Here is a 25523-nt window from a genome sequence, read left to right as displayed (position 1 = left end):
GATAGCAAACAGAACAAACAAAATTGTAAATTACTGTATTAAGCACACTTTTTCTCAGATTCAATCATTGCAATCAATAGCCTGTAATTTCCCTTTCACAGCTGAGCTTTTGAACCACCTGTATGATCCGGAAATTTTTATGGTGCAAACTGAAGTCTCAAAGGTGCAGGATGATTGTAGCATGGCAGCTACAGGTCGAATTAAGGTGTCGGGGCCTGGGCCTGGGCCTGGGCCTGAGAACAGAGAATGGATCATTGCTAGAGTGGACGTGGAGGCAATTCGATGCAGCAGAACCAAGATGAAGTGAGCAGATGTGGGGCAGAGACAAGGCTGTGGGGCCTGGGACTGGCTAATGATGTGGCCTGCAAGTAACGGGCTCCTAGACTGGCTGCAGTGATGACTGGCTTCGTGGCTGTGAACTCACTTTCACAAACTTCAGTTCTGAATGTTATTTGAACGCCTATATTTTTTCTGCACATATAGGGTGTCTGAAGGTCTTTTTTGTTAATGGGTCCTATTGGGTTTCTTTGTTTTGTGGCTGTCTGTAAGGAGATGAATCTCAGAGTTGTATATAGTATACATACTTTAATATCATACAACCACAATCCTGCACGCCAGCGTTACACATTGGAAAACGCATCTCCCTGCATACTTACACCATCTATTCCACCATCAGTGTATCCTAGTGCTATATGGATCTGTCCCCTAAGTAATGTACTCCATTATGATTCAGCGTTAGACATGCTTCCACAATGCTATATCATGATAGATCTATCACAATGAGCACTATGCTATATTGTTAGGCCATAACAGATACTTCCCCATCAGTTATATACTCAAATATAATGCAATAACAGATAATTCCCACCAGTACTATACTACAATATTAAGTCCATCCCCCACTGGTACTGTGCCCTGATGCTAAACCAAGACAGACTTGCCCCCACCAAGTACTGTATAGAGTGACAGATTGTCCCACCAATAATGTGATCAAGTGACATTCCCCCCCCCCCCCCCCGCCCACCCCATGATACAGATCTGTATTCCACACTGATGGTTACTCAGATTCCAGCAGCTGCAGCTTCTTGCATCTCTGTCTGAATTCAATCCTAACGTCACACTGTGACAGACCTGTCCTGTCCCGACGCAGACTGGGAGACCATTTCACTGAACACCTACGCTCTGTCTGCCAGAGAAAGCAGGATCTCCCAATGGCCACACATTTTAATCCCACGTCCCATTCCCATCCATGGCCTCCTCTACTGTCAAGATGAAGCCACACTCAGGTTGGAGGAACAACACCTTATATTCCATCTATTCCAGTGATGATGTGGGGGTGGAACTGGACTCTCTGATGGTGGTGTCTGAAAAGAGGATGCTGTCGAAGTTGCATGCCATCTTGGACAATGATTCCCATCCACTCCAAAATGTACTGGTTGGGCACAGGAGTACATTCAGCCAGAGACTCATTCCACTGAGATGTAACACTGAACTCATAGGAAGTCATTCCTACCTGTGGCCATCAAACTTTACAAATCGTCCCTCGGAGTGTCAGACAACCTGTGCCAATAGGCTGGTCCTGTACTTATTTCCACTTGGCATGATTAACTTATTATTTAATTAGTTATGGTTTTATATTGCTATATTTCTTCACTATTCTTGGTTGGTGCAGCTGTAACGAAACCCAGTTTCCCATGGGATCAATAAAGTATGTCTCTCTGTATGGGTAGCCTCCAACCTGATGGCATGAACATTGATTTCTCTAACTTCCATTAATGCCCCTCCTCCCCTTCTTACCCCATCCCTGATTTATTTATTTCCCCCTCCTTTTTTTTTCCTCTCTGCCCATCACTCTCTGCCTGTTCTCCATCTCCCTCTGGTGCTCCCCTCCCCCTTTCTTTCTCCCTAGGCCTCCCATCCCATGATCCTTTCCCTTCTCCAGCTCTGTATCCCTTTTACCAATCACCTTTCCAGCTCTTAGCTTCACCACTCCCCCTCCTGCCTTCTCCTATCATTTCAGATTTCCACCTCCCCCTCCTACTTTCAAATCTCTTCCTATTGTTTCTTTCAGTTAGTCCTGACGAAGGGTCTCGGCCCGAGACGTCGACTGTACTTCTTGCTATAAATGCTGCCTGGCCTGCTGCATTCCACCAGCATTTTGTGTGTGCTTGCTGTCCTGTCCTCACAAGTTCTGTATCTTAATATCATACTTCAGTCAGAGTGTCCCCAGCTAGAATGGATCCCAGTGTTAGATATTGACACTTAATTCCCCACACTTAGTACATTTCAGTGTTAAATAATAGCAGATAATTCCCAACAGTATCCTAGTCTTGTCTAGTATTTTATGTGGACAGACCTTCCCCGCTACTATTGTACCTGAGTTATATATTGATTGACCTGTCACCATTATTGTATTCCTGAATTAAACCATTGATAGACCTGTGTCTGACTACTCTCCCACAGTTTTATGCAATGACAGCCCATTCCCTAGTAGTGCAACACACAGTCTTAATCCATGTCAAACCTATCCCCACTAGTAATGTACCCCGGTGTTATACTGGCATCCCACACCAGTTCTTTACCTAATGTGATACACTGATGGATCTAAGCACAACAGTACACTTGCATAGTGCTGTACATTGACAAACTTGACCCTGCTAAATCTGTATACAAATGTTACAGATTTATATACAGATCTTCCCTTATAATTCAGATCCTCCAGTCCCGGCAAGATCCTTGTAAATTTCACCATACCCTTTTTTTTTTAAACACCTTATTTACATCTTTCCTGTAGGTAGGTGACCAAACCTTCACATAATACTCCAAAGAAGGCCTCACCAATGTCAATTACAACTTCAATACAACGTCCCTTTTCCAGAACTCAACACTTTGATTTATGAAGGTCAATGTACCAAAAGCTCTCTTTATGGCCCCATCTACCTCTGCCAACACTTGCAATGAATTATGGACCTGCACTCCTAGATCCCCTTGCTCTACAGCACTCTTCAGTGCCCTGTCATTCACTGTGTAACACCTACCCTGGTTGGCCCTACCGAAGTGCAACACTGCACACTTGTCTGCATTAAATGCCATCTGCCATTTTCAGCCCATTTTTCCAACTGGTGCAGATCCTGCTGAAAGCTCTGGTAGTCTTCCTTGCTGTCCACTACACCCCCAATTTTTGTGTCATCCACAAATTTTCTGATCCAGCTAATCAAAGATCATTCATATAGGTGAAAAACAGCAATGGACCCAGCACCAATCCCTGTGGCGCACCACTAGTCACAGGCCTCTAGTCAGAGAAGCAACCCTCTACTACCACTCTCTGGTTTTTTCGCACAAAACCAACATCTAATCCAATATACTACCTCACCTTGACTGCCAAGCAACTGAACTTTCTTAAGGAACCCCCCCCCCCCCCCACACGCAGGACTTTGTCAAATGCCTTGCTAAAGTCCATATAAACAACATCCACTGCCTTGCCTTCATCAACTTCCTTGGAAAACTCTATAAGATTGGTTTGACACAATCTACCATGCATGAAGCCATGCTGACTGTCCCTAATCACTCCCTGTCTATTCAAATACTCATATATCCAATCCCTTAGAATATCTTTCAATAACTTTCCCACTACTGATGTCAGTCTCACTGGCCTATAATTTCTTGGTTTATTTTTAGAGCCTTTCTTAAGCAGCTGAAGAACACGCTATCCTTCAATCATCTGGTACCTCACCTGTCACTAAGGATGATTTAATTATCTCTGCTGTGCCCCAGCAATTTTTGCACTTGCCTTGCACAGGGTCCAAGGGAACACCAGTCTAATCTTCCTTATTTTGTCTCCTTTGCAATCCTTTTGCTCTTAACACATCTATAGAATGCCTTAGGATTCTCCTTCACCATGTCTTCTCTTACTCCTATTTTCTTTCTTAATTGTTCTCTTGCATTCTTTATACTCCATATTTTCTGCCTGCCTATACCAGCAACACACCTCCTTGTTTTTAACCAGGACCTCAATATATCTTGAAACCCTAAGTTCCATAAATCTGTTATCTTTACCTTTTATTCTGACAGACACATACAAGCATTGTACTCTCGATATTTCACTTCTAAAGGCCTCCCTCTTATCAAGAACAGCTTTGCCACAAAACAGCTCATCCCAATCCACACTTACCAGTGTTATGGTCCCTTCTGGCAATTTCCCACCTGGCTATTTACCTCAGGAATTGGGCCTCAATCCCCTCATTTAGTTTCCAATCATTCCCAGGTTCCACTAACTACACACAGCTTCTTTCCATCAGAAAATGCAGGATAAAGACCCTGTGATCACAACAAGGAGCTGCCAGTTCGTTGGTTGACTCTGGTGTGAGTAACCTCATTTCATGGTTCTTAGGACTGCCAATTCTAAGTCTAGCATCTCTCCTGGATACTGATTCCATGCTCACTATGTCAATAATGCCTCCTGACTCTGCCTCCGTGCCCATGTTCTGCACTTGGATTCGTCCACCGCCTCACTGGTGTAACAGAACGAACTGGCCATATTGAATCCAGCGGACACGGATCCCGTAAAACAAGCCCTCGCAAGTCAGAGCTACCTACTGGGTGCCCACAACCAACTACTTAGGGAGGTCACAGAAAACCTTTGGACTCTGTCTGTGAATATACGAAAGGTCAGTGAGCAGGCGGACCAAGTTTCCGCTTCCCTTTCTCCGTCCCTCCAAGAATCCCGACTACCCAAACCGTACTGCTCAGGATGACGTTGCCCTGGGATCAGCAACACAGTCCCCTCGAGAGCCATATGTCCCCGAGCCCAAACCCTACACTGGGGACTAGGGAGGTGCCGGGTCTTCCTGTTACAATGCTCTCTGGTCTTTGAGCTACAGCCACGTACCTACACTTCAGATATATCCAAGATTGTGTACATCATGGGGCTGTTACGAGTGGATACCTTGGCTTGGGCAACCGCGATATGGGATAACCGACCAGAGGTTTGTTCCTCTTTCCCCTCCTTTGTTGCTGAAATGAGGAAGGTCTTTGAACAACCCATTCGCAGTAAGGACACCACTAAACACTGACTCTTTGTCAGGGTTTGTGAAGCGCAGCAAGGTATTCCATCAAGTTCTGAACCTTAGCCACAGACTCAGGGTGGAATGACGAGGCCCTGCAGGAGGTGTTTCGACAGGGCCTCTCGGACAAGATAAAGGATGAACTGGCAGCGAGGTACGACACGGACTGTCTGGACTCTCTGATCTCGTTAGGCACTAGATTAGATAATTGACTTCAAGAGCGGCTGAGAGAAAGAACCAGTCGCCCCGCTCCTCGGAGAAGCCCACGGTCCACCTTATCAGTCCGAGCCAGCCTCCCTTCCCCAGCCAGTCCAAATGTAGCTCCTGCTCCGACCATCCCCATGTGGTACTGATTCCACACTCAACTACGTCAAGAATGCCTCCCAACTCTGCCTCTGCGCCTGTGTTCTGCACTTGGGTTTATCCACCGCCAAGCTCGTGTCACAGCCAGATCCTTTCTGATACCATCAAACCTGGCCTATCTCCAATTTAGAATCTTAACCTATGGACCAGAGCTATCTTTTTCCTTTCCACATCCACTCCATCTAGGCTTTTCAGTATTTGATAGGTTTCAATGAGGTCCAACCTCATTCTTCTAAACTCCAAAAGCCCAAAGCCATCAAAAGTTCCATATACATTAACCATTTCATTCCCAGAACCATTCACAAGAACCTTCTCTACCTCTTGACCTCTCTCTTTTCTTAAATTAAGAGCCCAAAACTGCAAAATATACTCCAAGTGCTTATAAAGCCTCAGCATTACATCCTTGCTTTTATATTCTGGTCCCCTTGAAATGAATGATAACATTGCATTTGCTTTCCTTACCACTGACTCACCTTGCAAATTAAAACTTAGGAGTCCTTGTGCAGGATTCTCTAAGTCCATTTGAATTTTCTCCCAGTTTAGAAAATAGTCCACACCTTTATTCCTTCTACCAAAATTGCTGAGCGTACACTTCCCAACAAGATATTCATTCTGCCACTTCTTTGCCCATTCTCTCAATCTGTCTGTCTTTCTGTAGACTCCTTGTTTTCTCAACACTACCCGCCCCTCCATCTATCTACCGCGAGACTGACCCTGTAGGCACCCAGAAAAAAGCCATCCCAAAAAAAACCCCTTATTCCTATTCTTGGCAGTTGATCTTCTAACCATGCTAGTATCTTTATTTTAGTACCATGGGCTGTTATCTTGTTAAGCAGCCTATGTGTTGCTCTTTGTCAAAGTTGCCTCCCACAGAATATGAGTTTCCACTGAGTTTCCTTTGTCTATCCTCAAGTAATTCCAAAAGAATTGTCAGGTAAGATTTCCTCTCAAGGAAACCATGCTGACTTTGGCATATTTTATCACGTGCCTTCTTCTCCAAAACCTCATCCTAAATAATGGACCCCAATTTCTTCCCAACCACTGAATTCAGACTAACTAGTGAGTCCCACCAAAGGATTTCAGCCTGAATTGTTGACTGTACTCTTTTCCTAGGTGCTGCCTCGCCTGCTGAATTCCTCCAGCATTTTGCATGTGTTGCTCAGATTTCCAGCATCTGCAGATTTTCTCTTGTTTGTAACTGGTGTATAATTTTACTTCTTCTACCTCCCTCCCTTCTTAACAAGTGGAATGACTTGCCATTTCCCAGTTCTCTGGAAACATTCCAGAATTTAGTGATTCCAGAAGGTCATTACTAATGCCTCCACAATCTTTTCAGCTACCTCCTTCAGAACCCTGTAGTGTACGCCATCTGGTCTAGGTGACTTAATTGCCTTCAGACCTTTCAGCTTCCCAAGCACCTTCTCCTTATTAAAACAACTGCAATCACTTCTGCCCCATGACACACTGGAATTTCTAGCAGATTGCTGGTGTCTTCCACACTGAAGAAGGTCTCAAAATATTTATTAAGTTTATTCTTGTTCTACATTACTACCTCTCCAGCATCATTTTCCATGCTTCTTCATCTTTGGGATGTATCTATCCTGCATCTCTGGAATTGCTCTCAGAAACTAGAATTCTTTATGTGTATTTAAGGCAGAGGTTGATAGATTCTTGATTGGTTAGGACATGAAGGGATATGGGGAGAAGGCAGGAGACTGGGAGCTGAGAGGAAAATTGGATCAGTGATAAGGATGGAGCAGAATCAATGGGCTGGATGTCCTAATTCTGCTCCTGTATCGTATAGTCTTAAACTCTAGTCATTACTGTTCTGCCATCATCTCTGATAGTGTCCCCTTCCAATCAGCTTTGGTCAGCTCCTTCTCATGCCTCTCTAATTCCCTTTACTCCACCGTAAGGCCATAAGACATAGGTGCAGAATTAGGCCATTCAGCTCATTGAGTCTGTTTTGACATTTCATCATGGCTGATCCTGGATCCCATTCAACTCCATATACCCTGGCCTCTCACTATATCCTTGATGCTCTGACTATTCAGAAATCTAACAACTTCTGCTTTGAATATACCCCTGGACTTGGTTTCCACTACAGTTTGTGGCAGAGCATTCCACAGATTCACTACTCTTTGGCTAAAAAATTCCTCCTTACCTTTGTTCTAAAATGTCAACCCTCAATTTTAAGGCTGTGCCATCTAGTTCTGGATACCCCTTCCACAGGAAACATCCTCTCCACATCCACCTTATCTAGCCCTTTCAGCATTCAGTAGGTTTCAATGAGATCACCCCACATTCTTCCAAATTTCAGTGAGTACAGGCCCAAAGCTGCTGAATGCTTCTCATGTGCTACCCCTTCTCACCCCTTCATTCCCGGAATCACCCTTGTGAGCATCCTCTGGACTCTCTCCAGTGACAATACATCTGTTCTGAGATAAGGGGCCAAAACTGCTGACAATATTCCAAATGCGGCCTGACTAGTGTCTTATAAAGGCTCGTCATTATCTCCTTGCTTTTATATTCCATTCCCTTTGAAATAAATGGCCACATTGCACTTGCCTTTTTTTTTACCACAGACTCAACCTGTGAATTAATCTTCTGGGAGTCTTGTACAAGAACTCCTAAGTCCCATTGCACCTCTGATGTTTGAATTTTCTCCCCATTTAGATAATAGTCTGCACTGTAGTTCCTTTTACCAAAATGCATCATCATACGTTTCCAAAACACTGTATTCCATCTGTCACTTTTATCCCCATTCTTCCAATTTGTCTAAGTCCTGCTGCAATTGCATTGCTTCCTCAACACTACCTACCCCTCTACTTATCTTGATATCACCTGCAAACTTTGGCAAAAAGCCACCGATTTTACTATCTAAATCATTGACAAACAATATGAAAAGCAGTGGTCCCAATACTGGCCTCTGAGGAACACCACTAGTCACCGGCAGCCAACCAGTAAAGGCCCCCTTTATTCCCATTCGCTGCCTTCTGCCTGTCAGCCATTCCACTATCCATGCCAATATTTTTCCTGTAACACCATAGGATTTTATCTTGTTTAGCATCCTCATGTGAGGCACCTTATCAAATGCTTTCCGAAAATCTAAGTAAATGACATCTACTGCCTCTTTTTTGTCCACCTTGCTTGTTGCTACCTCAAAGAATTCTGATTTGTCAGGCAAGATTTCCCTTTACAGAAACCAAGTTGACTTTGACTTATTTTATCATTAGACTCTAGGTACCCCAAAATCTCGTCCTTAATAATGGACTCCCCAACACTTTCCCAACCACTGAGGTTAGGCTAATTGGCCTATAATTTCCTCTCTTTTGTCTTCCTCCCTTCTTTAAAAAATGAAGTGACATTTGCAATTTTCCAGTCCTCCGGGACCATGCCAGCTTCTTGAAAGATCATGACCAATGCATCTGTTATCTCTTCAGCAACCTCTCTCGGGAATCAGGGATGTAGTCCATCTGGTCTAGGTGACCTATCCACCTTAAGACCTTTCAGTCTGCCAGACACTTTTTCCTTTGTAATAGCAATGGCACTCACTCCTGCTCCCTGACACTCACAGACCTCTGGCACATTGCTTGTGTCTCCACAGTGAAGACTGAAGCAAAGTACTTATTAAGTTCACCTGCCATTTCTTTGTCCCCTATTACTACCTCACCAGCATCACCTCCCTTTTATTCTTTACATAACTTGCTTTATGTATTCTGCTTCATATTATCGGCTAGTTTGCCATTATATATAATCTTTAATTGCTTTCTTAGTTGCCTTTTTTTGGATTTTAAAAGCTTCCCAATCATCCAAATTCCCAGTCACTTTTGCTACCCTTTCCTTGGCTTTTATGCAGACCTTTACTTCACTTGTCAGCCTCAGTTGCCTAGCTCTGCCATTTGAGAACTTCTTCTGTGGGACGTAACTATCCTGTGCCTTGTGAACTATTCCTAGACACTTCAGCCACCTCTGTTCTGCCGCTATCCCTGCTACTATCCCCCTCCAATCCAAGCTCCTCTCTCATGCCTCTGTAATTTCCTTTTTTCCATTGCGCTACTAATACATGTGAATTATGCTTCTTCTCTCAAATTGCAGTATGAATTTAATCATATTATGATCACTGCCTCCTAAGGTTTCCTTTACGTTATGCTCCCTAATAACATCTGGGTTATTACAGAACACCCGATCTACGATAGCCTTTCCCCAAGTTGGCTCAAGCACAGGCTGCTCTAAAAAACCATCTTGTAGGCATTCAATAAATTCCTTTTCTTGTCTGACACCAACCTGATTTTCCCAATCCCCTTGCATATTGAAGTCCCCCATTACAATTATGTTATTACCTTTTCCAGCTCCCTTTGCAATCTTAACCCCACAACTCTTTAGAGGCCTATACAGTATATGATTCCCATAATAGTCTTTTCACCCTTGCAATTTCTTAACTCCATCCAGAAAGATTCAACCCGGTGTCACGTCTTTCTAAAGGTGTAATTCCATCTCTTACCAACAGAACGACGCCACAGCCTATGCCTTCCTGCCTGTCCTTCGATACAAAGTATATCTTTTGATGTTGAACTCCCAACTATGACCTTTTCTCAGCCACGACTCAGTGATGCCCAATCTCTAATTGGGCCACAATTTTGTCCGCCTTATTCCAAATGCTACACGCGTTTAAGTACAGCACCTGTGTTGCCCTTAAGGCATTTATTTAACTTTATTACATTTCTGCTATAAATAATTCATTTGTAACTATTTCTAGTTAAAGATAAAGTTCATTGTCTGTGATGTATCGCGGCATGTGATGACGTCACACCTGTGTCTTGTGGGTAAGTTCCCGTTGGGAGGAACAGGAAGGTGGGGCCCTACATGTGCAGGATCAACGTGAAAAGCTCCATTTCTACCCACTAAGAAACATCATAGAAGCAACGCCGTAAGTTCATATGACAGTCAATATGTTGAAGTAAAAATATTAATGCTGATTCTGTTAAAAGAAATGATGATTGATGAAGTTTATTTTCTTGTGCTATTGAAAGCATTGCTGGAAAGATTGTGTTGGAGTCTACCTAAAACTGTTGACGGCATAAGCAGATTCTGCCTGTATGTTGTACTTTAATGAGACTTTAATATAATGCAGTTCATTATAGTTTTACTTTTACAAGTATTTATGATGCAAATGTGATGCCAAGAAGGAAGCAGATACTGTATATAGTGTGTGTGTGTGTGTGTGTGTGTGTATATATATATATATATATATACACACACACACACAGTATATATAAAATATATATTATTTTATCAACAGTTTTCACCATACGTTAATGTGGAAGAGTGAACAGTAAACGGTTAATCTTACTGTGACTCTGTCTTCATTGGCTCCGGTTTAACTTGGTGTTTAGTCAGAGTTTCAACACACTGTACAAGAACACTTACAGTGAAAAGGTGGCATTATTAGGTGTTTCGACAAGTGGTACGATGGCCATGCGATCAAGCATCAACTCGTTGCCATCCATTGCCAAGAGCAGTGGGGCATCCGCAAGTGAGGCTGCCCTCGCAAGAGCTAAAGCAGAAGCCGCCAAGGTGCGAGCGTCATACGCTAACCAAGAAGCAAAACTGAAAATGGAAAAGGCTGCCAGAGAAGCGGAAAACCAGAAGGAAGAGGCTGCCAGAGGATCGGAAAAGGCTGCCAGAAAAGCAGAAAACCAGTTGGAAAAGGCAAGGATAGATGCAGAGTTAGAAGTGCTGGCACTACGTCGAAAAGCCGATGCAGCCGTGGTGGAAGTAGAAGTGTTGGAAAATGCTGAAGAAATGCACATTCTAGACGAAGCAGTAGAATCTACATCAGAAAGGGCCAGATTGGAACGCACCAGCGAATATGTCCAATCTCAAATTGACCTGCAGATTTGTTCTTCCTCTCCATACTTACCTGTTGGTGTCCCATCTCTTGAGAAGTCACAGGGAAGCTCCACTGCATCACGTCCACCTGGGGAAGACAACTCACAATTGCAACCTTGCAACAAACTCAAGAATGAAAGGGCTGACGACAAATACTTCCCGACACCAAACTTAACAGAGCCGGCGAGAGCAGAGACAAAGGCTGAAGTCAGAACAGCAAATCCCATCATGAACGTACATGCTCAGTCATATGCCCGCCACCATATTCCCCCAGCCAGCACGCCACCTGCAGCAGAACCCTTGGCACAGTATTTAGCACGATGAGACCTCGTCAATTCAGGATTATACTGGTTTGACAATAAGCCTGAAAATTACCGTGCATGGTACTCCTCATTCACCAGTGCAGCTGGCGGAGTCCAGCTCACAGCAAACCAAGAGTTGCACCTTATGACTAAATGGCTGGGAAAGGAATCAAGTGAACAGATGAAATGCATACGCTCAGTGTACGTCAATGACCCCAAGCTAGCCTTACGCAAAGTGTGGGAGAGAATTCGGGAGTGCTATGCGGCCCCTGAAATTATTAAAAGGGTGCTATTTCAATGGCTGGACAATTTTCCTAGGGTGTCAGCCAAGGACCACACTAAACTAAGAGAACTCGGAGATTTACTCATGGAGATTGAAGGTGCTAAAGAAGACGGCTATCTAAGTGGCCTGTCATATCTAGATACTTCACGCAGAATTGGACCAATTGTGGACAAGCTTCCATTTGGGCTGCAGGAAAGGTGGGTGTCTATTGACTCAGAGTACAAGGAAGAGAACGGTGGTCGATTCCCTCCCTTTAAGTATTTTAGTAGGTTTGTGTGCAGGGAGGCGAAGAAGCGAAACGACCCTAGCTTCATGAATCAAGGTAGCAGCATAACTCACACCAAGCCAGTCAAATCCACTTTGAACAATTTTAACATCAATAAACCTGTCTCAGTACATAAAACCATAGTCTCCTCAACCAACAATGACCCTAGCAAGAATTGTCCATTGCACAACAAACCCCAACCCCTTAAAAATGCAGAATGCTTTTAAAAAAACCCCTTTGAATAAAGAAAGGCCCTTCTCAAGGAAAAAAGTATATGTTTTAAGTGCTGTTCCTCTACCTCCCACCTCGCTAAAGAGTATACGTTCTCCGTATAGTGCTCAGAATGCAACAGCACCGATCCTCCCAAGATTCCAACGCTAAGCGCAGTGCTGCACCAGCCGCATCTCCACCACATTGCCAAGCACATCCCAGAACTGGATCCGGAAGCAGAAATACTCTTGCTACTCGGAAGAGACGTTCTTAGGGTGCACGAAGTCAGGCAGCAGGTCAATGGATCACACAATGCCCCCTTCGCCCAACGTCTGGATCTGGGCTGGGTGGTGATAGGAGAGGTGTGCCCTGGAAACTTGCACAAACCGACAGTTAACACACTCTAGACTAAAGTGCAAGAGAGTGGCTGCCATTCAACTTTTCAGCCCTCCACAAGCGTTGTGTATCAAAGAAGCACAACAAAGGCACAAGCATAGTCAAGTAACTGAAAAGACACTGAAACAATCAGTCTTCGCTCAAACTGAGCACGATAATAAACTTGCTTCATCAGCGGAAAACACCATCTTCTTAAAAATAATGGACACCAAGCTCTTTAGAGATGAAGCAAACAATTGGGTCACGCTGCTACTGTTCAGAGAACCACGCCAGCGCTCGCCAAACAACAAAGAGCAGGCAGTCGTGGAGGCCTGCCCACCTGAAGACTGTGCTCCAGTGATCAAGGACCTAGATCTAGATGGAGAAACCATACCCACACAAAGGAGTTTGGGCCTCCTTTGGGAGATCACGACCGACACAGTCACGTTCTCCATGCCAACCACCAACAAACCATTCACCCACCGTGGAGTTCTCTCCACTGTCAACAGTGTTTTCGATTCTTTGGGTCTACTGGCGCCAGTTATGATCCTGGGAAGAGCACTCCTCAGAACTTACCTCTGAGCTCTCTGACTGGGACTCTCCTCTACCTGAAGACAAGCTAAGCAGATGGGAAGCTTAGAGAGATTCACTTCAAGACCTAAGACAGCTTCATGCCCCACATGATGTTCCCCACTTTCAGAAACCAGCCAAAGCAATAGAAACCTGTATGGGTCATGACAAGGAAGAACGAGCACAATACTTTGAGAACCTGGTATCCAGTTTAAAGGAAATTGATGAAATTACCCATATTTACCTGATGGGAAAAGAAGACACTCAAACACATTCACTGGCAGTGTCTTTGCACTGTGGTGATGATGCTATCAGTGTCAGTGGGCAAAATCGATTGCACCAGCAGATTACTGCTACATACAAGCAAGGAACTGACCCATACGTTGTAGGTGGCCCCATCCCACAACAGATGTGGAAGTGCAACATGGAGACATTGAACTGGAAACAATGCGCATCACTGCCAAGAGATCGTCTTCAGCACACGCTTGTATCCATCCCAAGTGAAGATGCCATTTATTCATTGGGTGGAAAAACCCTTCAGGATGCACCTTCCAGTGCTGTCATTATTATGTGGTCTGTGATAATGTGTGGGTTGAGACTAATCAGCTGGGGACTGCAGTGTCTTCTGCTGCTAGTGTTAACCTTAATGGAACTATCTTTCTACTGGGTGGGGAATAGAATGACCTGGACTTCTTTACCAAACCATCTCGTCTCATTCAGTGTTTTTGACACGCGTTCCAGGACATGCCAGTTAGTCATATCACCTCCCTTTTGCAGGCCGTATGCAAGCTGCTATTCACAAAGACCTGATTTTTATAGTAGCTGAGGGAGATTCTCTGGTATGTTACAATCCACTGTTTGACAGCTTCATCACACTGCGCTTCCCAAAGGTTTGGATTCCCGTGCCCTCTCTGTGGAAGATTGCCAGCTGCAATGGGTGGATTTATGTTTTCAGAGATAAGTGTAAAGAAGGGTGATGCCAAAACATTAAAACTGAACCCAGCCCCATCTGTAGTATCAGTGATAAGTGGAATTGAGATATTGTTAACAAATTGGCAATTTCTTTTGGTGTGATACTAATCAAGTACAGTAAACTGCTGTTTTTAGGATTTAATTTGTTGAGTGCACAAAGTTATTTTTTTAAACTTCTGCAGATGACAACAAAATTTCAGTACTATGTTTGTTTCTAAGACATTAATTGACCTAAACAATGTCAAACTATTGTCATGTTCTATACCAGACCGAGGCCATTTGCAGAGGTAGTTCTACTTATACTTAAAGACTGATCTAGAGATTAAAGTTCTGTACCATGTTCATAGTGACCTTACAAAGGTCAGACGGGGCCTGTGTTGCCCTTAAGGCATTTATTTAACTTTATTACATTTCCGCTTTAAATAATTCATTTGTAACTATTTCTAGTTAAATATAAAGTTCATTGTCTGTGATGTATCGCGGCATGTGATGACGTCACACCCGTGTCTTGTGGGTAAGTTCCCGTTGGGAGGAACAGGAAGGTGGGGCCCTGCATGTGCAGGATCAACGCGAAAAGCTCCATTTCTACCCACTAAGAAATATCATAGAAGCAACACCGTAAGTTCATATGACAGTCAATATGTTGAAGTAAAAATATTAACGCAGATTCTGTTAAAAGAAATGACGATTGATGAGGTTTATTTTCTTGTGCTATTGAAAGCATTGCTGGAAAGATTGTGTTGGAGTCTATCTAAAACTGTTGATGGCATAAGCAGCTTCTGCCTGTATGTTGTACTTTAATGAGACTTTAATATAATACAGTTCATTATAGTTTTACTTTTACAAGTATTTATGATGCAAATGTGATGCCAAGAAGGAAGCAGATACTGTATACAGTATATATATACTGTATATATAAAACATATATTATTTTATCAACAGTTTTCACCATACGTTAATGTGGAAGAGTGAAAGGTAAACAGTTAATCTTACTGTAACTCTGTCTTCATTGGCTCTGGTTTAACTTGGTGTTTAGTCAGTTTCAACACACTGCATGAGAACACTACAGCACCTTCAGTCCTATATTCTTTGCCTCTGTGGTACAACTTAACACTTTGCTCTGTCTGCAGTTGTATGCAGTCATCGGCTTGTCCTTCTTTACATTCATATTACATCATCTACTTGTAAACCTGCTGCCCCATCCTCAGCTCTTATCAGACTGGTTCCCATCCCTCTGCCATATTCATTTAAACCACTCCCGACAGCTCTAGTAAACCTGCCCGGAAGAATATTACCCCACGGATTCAAGTCAACCTATCCCTTATCCTGCCTCAGAAGAGGTCCCAATGATCCAGAAATCTGAATCCCTGTCCCCTGCTCCAATTCTTCAGCATTTATCCTCCACCTCATTCTATTCCTATCCTCGCTGTTGTGTGGCACAGGCAGCAATCCCGAGCTTACTAACCTTGAGGTCCTATTTCTTAGCTTCCTTCCCAACTCTGTTTTTTTTTCAGAACCTCCTCCCTTTTTCTACCTATATCATTGGTACAAACATGCACCATGACTTCTGGCTGCTCACTCTCCTTTTTCAGAATATTTTGGATGCACCCGGAAACATATTGGACCCTGGCACCTGGGAGGCAAACTGCCGTCTGTGTTTCCTTTCTGCATCCACAGAATCACCTACTTGGCTCCCTAACTATAGAGTCCCTATTACTGCTGCTGTCCTCTTCCATTTCCTACTCTCTGAGCCACAGGGCCAGGCTCAGTGCCAGAGGCACGGCCGCTGTTGCTTCCCCCAGGTAGGCTGCTCCCCCCCCCCAGCAGTACTCAAAATGGAGTGCTTAATGTTGAGGGGGACAGTCTCTCAGATCCTTAAGATTCCCTGGTCTCTCAGCCACTCAGAGTTCCCAGGTCTGTCAGTTTCCCCAGGTCTCCCCCTCAGATTTCCCAGGTCTCTCAAGTTGTCCCTGGATCTCGGGTTTTCAGGGTCCACCCTACGCCATCAGGTGTTGTAATGAGTTCTTCAGGCCTCTGTGAAGCGACAGAGAGCATTGGGCTCTGAGGTTTTCAGAGGAGCTGAATTGGTTAACTTTTGTTGAACGGCTGTCATTAATTGTTTAGAATTCCTTATGTCTTTCTTTTTTTTAACTTAAAACTTTTTTTTATTGTGTTTTCAAATAGTTACAAAATAAAAGTGTGTGAAAAAGAAAATATGTGTTACCCCCTTTCTTGAACAACTTGCCTTTTGTGCTGTGGTTACTTCTCGCAGTGTCACTCGGCAGTTGCTCTGATGTTTTTATGGAATTGATGAATAAACTCTTGTCGCCATCCATTGTAATTTGAACCCCAGATCCTGATTACTATTTGATGGCCATCAGGTCTTTTCACCCTTGCAGTTTCTTAATTCAACGACAAGGATTCTTTACCTCCTAATCCTATGACAACTCTTTCTTAGGATTTGATTTCACCTTCTACCAACATAGCCACCCCACCACCTCTGCTGGGACGTTAATCCCGGTATACAAGTTGCTGTTGAAAATGGAGAAACCAGTCAAGAGGAACAACACTATGGGGCATAATGAGGCAACCTCTGTGTTTCAGGATTACTTTGAACAGAGTAACTGGCAGATGTTTATGGAAGCCTCATCTGTCACTGGCTACATCTGTAAATGTGTAGATGATGTTGGTTGCTCAAGAACAGTCATCTCACGACCCAACAAGAAGCCCCAGATGAACGCAGAGGTGTACTCCCTACTAAAAGCCCGGAAAGCTACCTTCAAGTCCGGAGACAGAACAGCTCCCAGAGAAACCTCATCTTAACCATCAAGAGGGCAAAGACTGTCTATGTACAAATAATTCAGGAACACCTGTCTGATAACAATCCAGAATCTGAATCAGGTTTATTATCACCGGCATGTGACATGAAATTGTTAACTTAGCAGCAGCAATTCAATGCAATACATAACCTAGCAGAGAAAATAATAATAATAAATAAAATAAAAAAATAAATATATCAATTATGGTATACATATATAGAACAGATTTTAAAATGTGCAAAAATAAAAATACTGTATATTTTTTTAAAAGTGAGGTAGTGTCCAAAGATTCAATGTCCATTTAGGAATCAGCTGGTAGAGGGGAAGAATCTGTTCCTGAATCGCTGAGTGTGTGCCTTTGCACAACTTTGCACACTTTGAGGCTTGCAACACAACACCAGTCATGAAAGCTACTCCCTTCCAGGTGAGCAGCTCTTTATGGACATCTTCAATTCTTCACTCATCCAGGCTGCTGTTCCCATCATCCCTGTACCAAAGAACTAAACAGCTACCACTCTGTAGCACTGACACCAATTATCATGAAATGTTTTGAATGGCTGGTAATGACACACATCAAAAACTCTATTCCTGCCACACTGGACACTCACTAGTATGTTTACCAATGCTCTACATAGCATTGTAGGACTCATGCACCTGGTCCTGACACACCTGGAAAACAAGGACACAGGTCAGAACACAGTTTCTGGATTTTAGTTTGGAGCTCACTCGAACTTGAAGGTAGAGTACAGGGTAAATGGCAGGATTCTTGGCAGTGTAGAGGAACAGAGGGATCTCAGAGTCCATGTCTATAGATTCTTCAAAGTTGCCATGCTAGTTGATAGTGTGGTGAAGATGGTGTGTGATGTGTTGGCCTTCATTAGTCATGGGACTGAGTTCAGGAACCATGAGGTAATGTAGTTCTATAAAACTCCGTCTAGATACTCTTAGAGTATTTTGTAGAGTTCTGGCCATTTCATTATAGGAAGGATGTGGAGGGTTTAGAGAAGGTGTAAAGGAGATTTACCAGGATGTTGTCTGGATTAGAGTATGTCTTACAAGGAGAGATTGAGAAAGCTTGGGCTTTTCTCTTTGGAGTGAAGGAGGATGAGAAGTAACTTGATAAAGGTGTATAAAATCTCAGCAGGCTGGGCAGCATCTATGGAAAACATCTGATGTTTTGGACCCAGTCTCTTCAACAGGACTGAAGAAAAAAAGAAGAGAATCAGAATAAGAAGGTGGGGGAGAGGATGGCAAAATATATGGTAGTAAGTGACAGGTGAAACTGGGAGAGGGGGAGGGATGAACTTAAGAGCTGGGAACTTGATTGGTGAAAGAGATAAAGGGCTGGAGAAGGGGGATTTTGATAGGAGCAGAAGGCTATGGTAGAAAGGGAAGGGGGAGGAGCACCAAAGAGAGGTGACAGGCAGATAAGGAGATAAGGTGAGAGAGGGAAATAGGAATGGGGAGTGATGAAGAGGGGGGGGGGGGCAATTACCAGAAGTTTGAGAGATCAGCGTTCATGCCATCAGGTTGGAGGCTACCCAGATGGAATGTAAAGTGTTGCTCCTCCAACCTGAGTGTGGTTTCATCGCAACAGTAGAGGAGGCCATGGCCTGACATGTTGGAATGGGAAGTAGAATTAAAATGGGTCTGATCCTCACTCTCAATAATTTCTCTTTTGGCTCCTCCAACTTCCTTTTAACAAAAGATGTAGCCAATGGCACTCACAAGGGTCCCAGTTATGTCAACAATGTGGAACAGACTATACTCCAACTGGTATTGCTTCCTAACTTTTCCTACGCTACATTGACAACTGCATTGGTGCTACTTCCTGCACTGATGCTGATCTCATTGACTTCATCTACTTTGCCTGTAACTTCCACTGCCATCAAATTTACCAGGTCAGTTTCAAACTCCTCCCTCCCTTTTCTTGATCTCTCTATCTCTAGAAACAGCTTATCTACTGATATATTTTATAAACCCACTGATTCTCACAACTACCTGGATTATACCTCTTCCCAGCCTATAACTTGTAAAAACGCCATCCTCTTCTCTCAATTCCTCCGTCTCTGTCACATCTGCTGTCAGGATGAAGCTTTTCATTCCAGAACTAAAGAGATTACCTCCTTCTTCAAAGAAAGGGGCCTCCTTTCCTCCACCATCAACGCAGCCCTTGACCTCTTCTCTTCCATTCGTGCATGCCTGCTCTTACCCCGTCCACCCACCACACCTCCAGGGATAGTGTTCCTCTTGTCCTCACCTATGACTTCACTGTCCAACATGTAATTCTCTGTAACTTCCACTATCTACAACAGGATCTCACTGCCAAGAACATCTTTCCATCTCTTACTTTCTACTTCTCACAGGGATCTCTTCCTATGTGATTCCCTTGTCCATTTGTCCCTCGTCACTGATTTCTGTTCTGGTACTTACCCTTGCAAACAGAATAAGTGCCGCTCCTACTCCTACACCTCCTCCCTCACTACCATTTAGGGCCCCAAACAGTTCTTCCAGGTGAGTCTATTGGAGTCATCTACTGTATCAGGTGTTCACGGTGTGGCCTCCTGTATATCAGTGAGACCTGACATAGACTGGGAGACAGCTTTGACAAGCACTTCTAGTCCATCAGAAAGAATAGGATCTCCCAGTGGCCACCCATATTAATTCTACTTCCCATTCCCATTCCAACATGTCAGTCCAAGGCCTCCTCTACTGCAATAATGCTGGAAGAGCAACACCTTGTATTCTGTCAAGGTAGCCTCCAACCTGATGGCATGAACATCGATTTCATGAACTTCTGGTAATTGGTCCCCACCTCTCCTTTTCCATTCTATAAGACTATAAGATATAGGAGCAGAATTAGGCCATTTGGCCCATTGAGTCTTCTCCGCCATTTCATCATGGCTGATTCAATTTTCCCCTCAGCCTCAATCTCCTGCCTTCTCCCTTCATGCCCTGACTAATCTAGAATCTGGTCAACCTCTGCCTTACATATGCATAAAGATTTGGCCTCCATAGCTGCCTGGGGCAAAGAATTCCAGTCACCACCTATTTCAATTTCATTTCCCATTCCTAAAACGACATGTCAATTCATTTCCTCCTCTACCGCTGCAATGAGGCAGCATTCAGGTTGGAGGAGCATCCAGGTAGCCTCCAAACTGATGGCATGAACATCAACTTCTTGAACTACTGGTATTGCCCCCCTCCTCAACATTTCCCATTTCCATTTTCCTCTCTCACCTTATCTCCTTACCATTTTGTGTATGTTGCTTGAAAGTGTTGCACAAATTCACCACTCTCTGGCAAAGAAATTCCTCCTCACCTCCATTCTAAGAGGACGCCCCTCTATTCTGAGGCTGTATCCTCTCATCTTAGACTCCCCCAACATAGGAAACATCCTCTTCACATCCACTCTATCAAGGCCTTTCACCATTCAATAGGTTTCAATGAGGTCACCCCTCATTCTTCTGAATTCCGATGAGTACAGGCCCAGAGCCATCAAACACTCTTCGTATGACAAGCCGTTCAATCCTGGGATGATTTTCCTGATCCTCCTTTGAACCCTCTCCAGTTTCAGCACATCCTTTCTAAGATAAGGGGCCTAAAACTGTTCACAATACTCCAAATGAGGCCTCTACAGTGCTTTATAAAGTCTCAACACTACATCCTTGCTTTTATATTCTAGTCCTCTCAAAATAAATGTTAACATTGCATTTGCCTTCCTCACCACAGACTTAACCTTTAGGGAATCCTGCACAAGGATCCCACGTACCTTTGCACCTCTTTTTTATATTTTCTCTCCACATAGAAAATAGTCAACCCCTTCGTTTCCTACCAAAGTGTGTGACCAATCACTTCCCAAAACTGTATGCCATCTACCATGTCTTTGCTCAGTCTCCTAATTTGACTAAGTCCTTCTGTAGCCTCTCTACTTCCTCAAAACTACCTGCCTCTCCACATATCTTCATACCATCTGCAAATTTGGCAACAAAGCCATCAATTCCAACATTCAAATCATTGATATATAACATAAAAGGAATCAGTACCAACACAGATTCCTGTAGAACACCGCTAGTCTCTGGCAGCCAACCAGAAGAAGTTTCCTTTATTCCCACTCTTTGCCTCCTGCCAATCATCCACTGCTTTATCCATGCTGGTATCTTTCTTGGAATACCTTGGGCTCATAGCTTGTTAAGCAGCCTCATGTGCGGCACTTCGTCAAAGGCCTTCTGAAAATCCAAGTACACAACATCAGCCAATTATCCTTCGTCACTTCTGCTTGCTATTTCATCAAAGAATTCCAACAGATTTGTCAGGCGAGATTTTTCCTTGTGGAAACCATGCTGACTATGGTCTATTGTATTATGTGCCTCCAAGTACCCTGAGACTTCATCCTTAATAATCAACTCCAACATCTTCCCAACCAGTTGGTCAGACTAACTGGCCTATAATTTCCTTTCTTCTGCCTCTCTCCTTTCTTGAGTGACATTTGCAATTTTCCATTCTCCTAGAACCATTCCAGAATCCAGTGATTCTTGGAAGATCATTATTAATACTTCCACAACCTCTTCTGCCACCTCTTTCAGCACCCTGCAGTGTACACCATCAGTTCCAGGTGATTTATCTGCTTTAAACAAGAGAAAATCTGCAGAAGCTGGAAATCTGAGCAACACACACAAAATGCTGGAGGAACTCAGCAGGCCATACCTTCAGATCTTTCAGTTTCACAAGAATGTTCTCTCTAGTAATGGTAACTTCTGACACTTCATGGCCCCTGACACCTGGAACTTCCTCCATGCTGCTCCACCACGGTGAAGACTGATGCAAAATACTTAATCAGTATGTCCGCCATTTCGTTGTCCCCATTACTACCTCTCCAGCATCATTTTCCAGCAGCCCGATATCCACTCTCACCCCTCTTTTACACTTCATGTATCTGAAGAAACTTTTGGTATCCTCTTTAATATTACTGGCTAGCTTACTTTCATATTCCATCTTTACCTTTCCAATGTCCTTTTTAGATGCCTTTAGTTGGTTTTTAAAAGCTTCCCAATCTTCTAACTTCCCACTAATTTTTTCTCTATTATATGCCCTCTCTTCTGCTTCTATGTTGGCTTTGACTTCTCTTGTTAGCCACAATTGTGTCATCATGCCTCTAGAATAATTCTTCCCCATTCCCATTTCCCTCTCTCACCTATCTCCTTACCTGCCCATCATCTCCCTCTGTTGCTGTTCCCCCTTCCCTATCTTCCAAGGCTTCTGTGTTCTCCCTTATCTCTTTCACCAATCAACCCTCCTGCGCTTTACTTCACCCCTCCCCCTCTCCCGGTTTCACCTATCATCACCTACCTTGTACTTCTTCCTCCCCTTCCCCCAGCTTCTTACTCTTACTTAATATAGGTATAGAAAATTATGAGGTGTATAGATAGGAGTATAAATGCAAGCAGACTTTTTGCACTGAATTTGGGTGGGACTACAACTAGAAGTCATGGGTTAAGGGTGAAAGGTGAAATGTTTAAAGGGAACATGAGGGGAAACTTCATCAGTCAGAGTGTGGAACGAGCTGCCAGCACAAGTGGTGTATTCGAGTTCGATTTCAACTCTTTCTCCAGCCTTGATGAAGGGTCTCAGCCTGTAGCATCAATTGTTAACTTTTTTCCATAGATGCTGCCTGGCCTGTTGAGCTCCTGCAGCATTTTGTGTGGGTTCCTTGGATTTCCAGGATCTGCAGACTTTCTCTTAAGTTGTATAAGATTATAGGTGGCATAGATAGAGTGGCCAGCCGGTGCCTTTTTCCCAGGTACCAGAGAACATCCTCTTAAAGTGAGTTGAAGAAGACATGGGAGATGTCAGAAGTAGACGTTTTACACAGAGTAGAAAGTGCCTAGATTGTACTGCCTAAGGTAATGACAGAGGCTGATACATTCAGGATATTTAAGAGATTCTGAGATAAGCACATGGATGGAAGGTTTTGGGCTCTATGGAAGGGATGGAATTGATTGATTATGGAGTAATTTAAAAGGTCAGCACAGCCTAAACTGTGCTGTACTGTTTGATGTTTTATGTTCACTTTATATCTTATACTATCTGTAAACCACAAATGAGTTACCTTTCTTAACTGCCAGACATGAAGAAAGAACTATTATTGTTGAGATCGAGATTGATTAGCAAGAACAAATAAGGCAGGGGCAAGTTCGAGCGGACAGTCTTCGAGACTTCAGCATGGAGAAGCTTGAGTGAGAGAAGGCAACAAAGCTGTAGGTAGATTTTTTTTCCAGTTTATTTGTTTCTTTCTTCATAATTGCACAGTTAGAAAAGTAGAGATGCCAGGCAGGGTAGTGGAATACTCCTCCAGTGACCCTGACGATTTCACCTGCGAGACGTGCATTCAGCTGCAGCTTCTAACACTCCACGCTAAGGAGTTGAAGTTGGGACTGGATGAACTCCAGATCAATCTGGAGGCTGAGGGGATGATAGACAGGACATATAGAGAGATGGCTACAACTAAGGTGCAGGACCTAAGAGACTGGGTGACAGTCAGGAAGGTGAAAAGGTTTAAGCAAACAGTGCAGAGTACTCCTGGAGCCCTCAAAGAATTCAGAAACAAAATTACAAGAATGTTTCCAGGAGCGGTGGACCTGAGTCATAAGGAAAAATTGTGGAGGTTAGGACTTTATTCCTCAGAACATTGAAGATTGAGAAGAGAGTTAATAGAGGTGTACAAAATTATGAGCAGTATAGATAGGTCAAATGCAGGCAGGTGCTTTACACCGATGTTGGGTGGGACTACAACTAGAACTCACGGGTTAGGAGTGAAGGTGAACTGTTTAGGGAGAACATGAAAGGAAACGTCTTCACTCAGAGGGTTGTGAGAGTGTGGTACGAGGTGCCAGCCCAAGAGGTGTATTCGAGCTCAATTTCAACACTTAAGAGATGCTTGGATAGGTACACGGATGGTGGGGTATGGAGGGCTGTGGTCTGAGTGCACATTGATGGCACTAAGCAGCTTAAATGGTTTAGTTCCAACTAGATGGGCTGAAGGGCCTGGTTCTGTGCTGTATTTTTCTATGACTCCAAGCTGGAAACAGGTGAGAAGATGTAAAACATTCTGGTAAGCGGACAGGAAGCACAGGGACTAGGGACCAGGCCTAATGAGTGGGATTGGGATGAGAGGTGCAAGAGGAGGGCATCAACTACCCCCCAGCTTCCCACCCTCACACCCACACCTGACCGTCACCCATGAGAGTGAAGAGAACTTGGTAGATCTCAGCTGCTGAACCATTGGTGAGTGGGTTTTGAGTAACCTGGATAGCAGATTACTGGAGTTATGTTTTACTTAATTGACATTCATGTTATTAAAACTTCCGATGAAAAGGATGAAGTGGGATGAAAACCAGTAGGCAATGTCAGTGAAAATCTACAGGAAATCCAAGATGAGTCTCAAACCCCTCCTGTGCGTCATTTATGGAAGTGGAATCGTGCCCCTTTAATAATTCAGGCTCTACACCTTTTATTCATCTGTGAACACATATGTAACATCCTATTTTTTGTGTAAGTTCAATGTGTCCCTCTGTGTTGAGAAGGCCTCTGCTAGCTTAAATTCCTGGATATTTTCAGACCATTGGTCTGTGCTGCAGACACTTTCAGAACGGCCAGTCTGTTTGGCTATGCGTCCTGCTACATCCGATCCTGCTGTCCTCTGCCGTTCCCACAGGAAACAGGAAAAGGGAACAATTGAGATAGAGAAGCTGGAATCCGCCTTTAACACAAGCTGGGAATGTTTCAGTCAACCTGCTGATACTGTTTAATGGTGCTTTTAAAGTTGTTCTTTTCTCTGGGTCTGTGACAGGCGCACGACCAGAAAGAAAATCAGATGTCAATCTGTGGGATAACAGCGAAAAAGGGAAAAAGCTTGTGATGTGAAAGTAGTGGAAAACTGCACACGACCAGCAATGGAATTACTGGGAATGTTGGTAATTCACATTTCCTTTCTGCTAAATCTAGGTAAGGTGATTTCATAACTTCTAAACATGGTGTTCGGTGGTGAGAATGACGTTAAATCATAATCTCTATTATGCCTACTGTTTCAGGAAAGGGCGTTTCAGAATTAAAGAACTGATTGAACTATGTCTTTAAGAACGTGTTCAAAGAAATAACAGCCAGGCATAGCTTAAGATAGTTAACCTGATTCCTAATCAATCAGGGGAGAGGTGGGGTGAGCTAGTTTTAAGAGTTTCTGCACATTAAGTGATGACTTATAATTATTATTCTAATTCAGAACAGATTTCAACTCCAGGTTAAGTGAGTAATATATATGGTCAACCAATGTCACGATGTCAGCAAATGTTCCTGTTGGTCAGGGGCAAATCAAACTGGGGTATAGCTGAACTTTATTTAATTGCTGCATTT

At 43.5% G+C, this 25523-nt stretch overlaps 1 protein-coding gene and 1 pseudogene across 2 annotated transcripts in view; both read left to right on the top strand.

Annotated features, from left to right (window-relative positions):
- The first annotated feature begins 10898 nt into the window (after positions 1-10898).
- On the top strand, positions 10899-17118 carry LOC140729797 (kelch repeat and BTB domain-containing protein 4 pseudogene; annotated as a pseudogene).
- Positions 14814-25523, top strand: part of tek (TEK tyrosine kinase, endothelial) — a 213710-nt gene continuing 203000 nt past the window's right edge. Inside the window, exons 1-2 of one of the 2 annotated variants that reach the window (XM_073048693.1) lie at positions 14814-14913; positions 24964-25118. In XM_073048693.1, the coding sequence (XP_072904794.1) occupies positions 25067-25118 (52 nt within the window). In that variant the 5' untranslated portion in view covers positions 14814-14913; positions 24964-25066. Of the gene's footprint in view, positions 14914-24892; positions 25119-25523 lie in introns of those variants that run through there. The other variant, XM_073048692.1, reaches the window with a different exon arrangement.

Source organism: Hemitrygon akajei, chromosome 6 (assembly GCF_048418815.1).
Source record: "Hemitrygon akajei chromosome 6, sHemAka1.3, whole genome shotgun sequence".
Taxonomy (NCBI): Eukaryota; Metazoa; Chordata; class Chondrichthyes; order Myliobatiformes; family Dasyatidae; genus Hemitrygon; species Hemitrygon akajei.
The sequence above is the reverse complement of the archived record's forward strand: the minus strand, read 5'-3'. Positions and strand labels throughout refer to the sequence as shown.